Raw genomic sequence first — 870 nt, 5'->3', positions numbered from 1 at the left:
CCCCCGACCCTACCGCGTCTGCAACTGGGACCGCAGCCTGCGCAAGGGCATCATGGCCCAGAGCCTCGCCGAGCTGCTGCGCCAGGTGAGCTGCCTGCCTGTCTGTCTGTCTGGGGGATGTCTGTCCACCCAGCAGGGTGGTGGGCTGGCTGCCCCCGCACCGGCCCCGCTCACCCCCTGTCCCCTGGCAGGCTCAGAGTGCCCTGCTGGCCCCGGACCCCATCTCGCTGGTGCTGGATGAGGATGGCACCGCGGTGGAGACAGAGGCTTTTTTCCAGACGCTGGAGGAGGGCACCGTGCTGATGGTCCTGGGCAAGGGGCAGACCTGGGCTCCCTCCAAGGTGGGTGCACCCGAGGTGGGAACCTGTTTGTCCCCTCTACGTCCCAGTATCAGTGTGGGGATGATGTGATGCTCGCTGGGACGCTGAGTGAGGTGGCACTGGGAGGGTGGGGTACCACTGGGTGCGACTGGGTCCTGCTCTCCCCTAGACACCCGGCTACCAGCTGAGCCTATCCCGCAAGCCCCCTCGGAGGATCGACGTCGCCTGCGTCACCTTTGCCCTCTACAAGACCAACCCGCGGGACCTGGGCTGCCTCAACGTCAAAGCCACGCTCTACGGCACCTACAGCATGTCCTACGACCTGCGCTGCTACGGGGCCAAGCGGCTGGTGAAGTGAGTGCTGGGGGGGCTGGAGCCGGCTCTGGCAGCGGGGTGCCAGGAGAGATGCTCACCCCTTTCCTCCCCAACCAGGGAAGCCCTGCGCTGGACCCTCTTCACCATGCAGGCCACCGGCCACGTCCTGCTGGGCACCTCCTGCTACATGCAGCAGCTCCTGGATGCCACCGAGGATGCCAAGGAGGTGGAGAGC

At 66.7% G+C, this 870-nt stretch overlaps 1 protein-coding gene across 1 annotated transcript; it reads left to right on the top strand.

The window, feature by feature from the left end:
- Positions 1-4: 4 nt before the first annotated feature.
- LOC104496037 (cell death activator CIDE-3-like) lies at positions 5-861 on the top strand (the record flags this gene model as incomplete). The annotated part of the gene is made up of 4 exons (XM_010139098.1): positions 5-85; positions 192-341; positions 490-674; positions 753-861. Coding segments are annotated over 4 exons (525 nt in total), but the record flags the coding sequence as incomplete, so codon positions are not given.
- Between the last annotated feature and the right edge of the window lie 9 nt (positions 862-870).

This window comes from Buceros rhinoceros, unplaced genomic scaffold (genome assembly GCF_000710305.1).
Source record: "Buceros rhinoceros silvestris isolate BGI_N320 unplaced genomic scaffold, ASM71030v1 scaffold33116, whole genome shotgun sequence".
Taxonomy (NCBI): domain Eukaryota; kingdom Metazoa; phylum Chordata; class Aves; order Bucerotiformes; family Bucerotidae; genus Buceros; species Buceros rhinoceros.
Note: the sequence above shows the minus strand (reverse complement) of the source record. Positions and strands in the feature narration are given on the sequence as shown.